This window comes from Mixophyes fleayi, chromosome 11 (genome assembly GCF_038048845.1).
Source record: "Mixophyes fleayi isolate aMixFle1 chromosome 11, aMixFle1.hap1, whole genome shotgun sequence".
Classification (NCBI taxonomy): Eukaryota; Metazoa; Chordata; class Amphibia; order Anura; family Limnodynastidae; genus Mixophyes; species Mixophyes fleayi.
In genome coordinates, this window is record NC_134412.1 from 9,676,803 (window position 1) to 9,680,342 (window position 3,540).

General features: G+C 39.2%; 1 protein-coding gene across 1 annotated transcript in view; it reads right to left on the reverse strand.

The window, feature by feature from the left end:
• Positions 1-423: 423 nt before the first annotated feature.
• The window catches only part of LOC142107893 (phospholipase A2 inhibitor and Ly6/PLAUR domain-containing protein-like), a 10,429-nt gene continuing 7,312 nt past the window's right edge, over positions 424-3,540 (reverse strand). The window contains exons 4-5 of the mRNA XM_075191536.1: positions 3,252-3,392; positions 424-1,912 (exon numbers count right to left, since the gene is read on the reverse strand). Coding sequence (XP_075047637.1) covers positions 1,719-1,912; positions 3,252-3,392 — 335 coding nt within the window. The 3' untranslated portion in view covers positions 424-1,718. The remainder of the gene's footprint in view (positions 1,913-3,251; positions 3,393-3,540) is intronic.

The window sequence follows — 3,540 nt, forward strand, 5'->3', positions numbered from 1 at the left end:
CTAGCATGTGAGATAATAGAATGTCTTCAGAAAACCACATTTATCTATCATGAGAATATATATCCGCATTATTATGAATATGATGCTTATGATTATCAGTACTGGTGGGAGTATTGGTATTTGCAAACAATTAACATGGGTTGCTATCTACAGGAGAAGGGAAATAGATAGGACATGAGTAAGGGACAGGGGGAGACTCGCTTGGAATGAAGAATCAGAATGGGGCACATATTTTCCCGGTATCAAAGGAAACACCCCCCCTTCCCCATTGTAGGAGCATGCATATTAAGGGGGAGAGTTGCCAAAGTCTTCAACTTTTGACAACTTTAAAAATCTCAGTTCATCACCCTCCCTTTTTTTTTTTTTTTTTTTTGGAATGCTTTTGATGTAGCACCTATCAAGTTATTAAGTGTCAGACCAGGATTCAGATGAAATAAAGAGTCTTCTTTATTTAGCAAAGAATATATGTACAGTACAGGGGATCAGTGAGCTCTCAAGGGAATGACACACCCGGCACATACATCACACACTTTATATGGATAAATTCTCTTTGCATGTATTTTATCTCTTGTCGCACAGACCGTTACACCTGTTAGACTGGAGAGCCAGCTAGCAGAATAGAAACTTTTAAAACAAACTCTTTCAAAACACGCAGCACATTATGGAGCAATGTTCACCAGACTTTGCCGGTCTCTGTATGTACCACTTACTCACCATCTGTGTGAGCTCTGTGTCCACCAGCTTTCCCAACATATGTATATGTCAGGTGATTGGCGTGGACATCTATCCATGATCAGCAGTTGAGTAAATGCAAGGAACGAAGAGAAAGTAGGTCCCAATCCAGAAACAAGGAAGCATCTTGGTTCTCTATATCAATAATATATCTCTATATCAATAATATACCCATATAATAACATAAGGTGCATCTGTCCAATGTAAAAGAAATCTTCACATATATAATATAGACCGTCCTGATGTCCCTATTCTCGCATTATTAATTGAAGCTATAAATGTCTGTAAACTAAGACATTTGTCAGCAGAAAAACGGAACCGTTTTCTATAGAGAGATGATTGTAGTGTGGGAGGAGGTTGGACATTGATTTGACATTTACACTTTGTATGATAGCCCCTCTACAGGTCCTTCCACCTCTACCCACACCTTTGTGTGTCCTGGGGTAGAGAGGAGGTGAATATACTGTTGTGTGCATGGTGAACCATCTAGACCAGTGATAGGCAACCTGAAGTAGCCGGAGGGCTGCATGAGTGCCCTCCGGCCTTCAAAGGGGCCCCACAAAGGAAGGAGGAAGGGCACAGTGCACTCCCTCCTCCTTCTGGAAAGTTGTGTGACCTCCCTGCACTATCAGGAGGAGGTCACGTGTCGTGAAAGTCGGCTGGCCCATTCTAGTAAGATCGGGAGTAACCAGTTCGGGGCCACAAGTGAGAACGGGCCCCCAGGCCACCTGTTGGCCAGTGAGACTTATGTGAAAAAAAGAAAGCAATTGGTGATGCACATCATCAATGAGATCTTATGTTCTTTTTATTGCAACATTGTTTTTGCCAATCTTATGCAACACTGCCTGCAAGTTGTACAAAGTGTTGCACTGCTTTATTAAAATTGTTGCGAACTCACTGACATTTAAGTATTAGCACATCCAGATATAAATAGTCCTTTAAATACTTGTAAAAAGATGCAGCAATTGACCAGTAGGTTGACTTGACTATATGAACTTTAAAAGGAGAATGACTGAAACAAGAAGCAACAGCAAATTATACTGGAGACCAGGACTTCCACCAGTGCAGCTGGTATAGGTTTTAACTGTGACATCTCCAATTGTATTCTCCATTAGCGGAAAACCACACGCCTCTTTTGTGGCGCAGCCACGTAAAGCTGTCGACATTGTCATCGACGGTCCTGCAGAGGTAAGTAAAGGAATACAGCATGAATAAAATATACTCAAGCTTGTTATTCTGAAATAACTGGCGTAATGTGACAATGTGCCAACTTTTGTGAAAGTTGGTGCATTCTTAATGTACTTTGGTACAAATTAATTACACCTCCAGAATCAATATGAAGAAACTCTGCTGGGACTGGTTTTGTTTGCGGGGAGAAGGCGAAAAAAACGTCAAATTTTGGTAACATTTTTTCAATTTGGTCAATTTTTTTTCTCAATTTTTGGGTGTGATGTGGGGCACAATTGTAGCCAATTTTGCATCAGCTGCCACCTTACAGTACTAAATCATTTATTTTACACTTTCCTACAAATCTCTTTGATTGCCTGTGAAATAAATCTTCACAGTTCGTACCATCTCCCTGAGACTTTCCTTTAAAACTAACACAAAAAAAACCCTGACAGCCAACGACCAGCCAGGAGTCTCATGCGCAGGGTTGTCCCAAGCTGTGGGCTTCTCCAAAATCATCATAGGCCAAGCTGAGTAGTTCAAGGGCAAATTCTTGAAGTTGAAAAATCCAGTATACTAAATAATAATAATAATACTCTGCATTTTAATAAAGTGGCGCTGCTTAGATTTGAGAACTGAATAATTATAGTGTGAAATGTCTCTAAATAACATAAATCTCAATCGGGAAATTGTCTAAACTGTGCTAGATTAATGATCAATACAATGTGACTGGTTGCTTTGGGTTACAGCAACTTTTTTTTTGTACAGACACCAGTGCATTGATTTTCATAAATGTCTGGCAATAAATTTACTAAATAAGGGAGTCCCTTGAATCCTAAAATAGTTGGTAACAGAGAATAGCAATTTGCACATAGATACATTGCAAATGGAAGGTTGATTTCAGGAAAGACTTTTTTTTTTTTTTTAGCTGAAGTTATCCTTTAAACCACAAACTTAAATTGGTGTCACAAGTGAATTTTAGAATAGAGGTTTGTTTATGGAACTTGTTGTGAAGCAAATATGTTACCGATATCAACCACAATGTTTCTTTTATTCTCTAAACTCTACTAGAAGACAACTAGATTCTGGTTGCTGCGGACAACACCCCCACTCTCCACCTGTCCCTGTGGAACAGTGTCAGTAAATGTGCATTACTGCTTCCATTCAAAAAGAGACAGTTACTCTGCCACAAAGGAATCTCCAGAGCTTCCGAACACACTCGTCCACATGGGAAAACCGTAGAGTTCTACGAAGCTTGTGTGACACCAGCCTCGTGGTAGTCTAAGAATCTTTCAGTAAATGAGAACACTACACAAATATGAACACAAGAGATATTATTTAAGGGACGTTACCTTTTAAAGTTGAAACCTGAGAGATGCACTTTGTCTCGTTTCCCTGGCATTCCATGAACGTATCAGACTGACATTGTTTATCTACCGCTTCCATGCAGGACTTGCAGGTAACGCCATTTTTATTATAGTCATTCAGTGGAACTTGAATATTAAAAAAAAAAAGAGAAATAGAGAATATTTATTTATGTAGCCGAAATATTAGGAAAGTTTAAAGAAAAAAAAAGCCAAAAAACGAACAAACACTTTTTTGGGTAGGGCTTTAGACAATGTAATTACCAGCTTTTTCTAA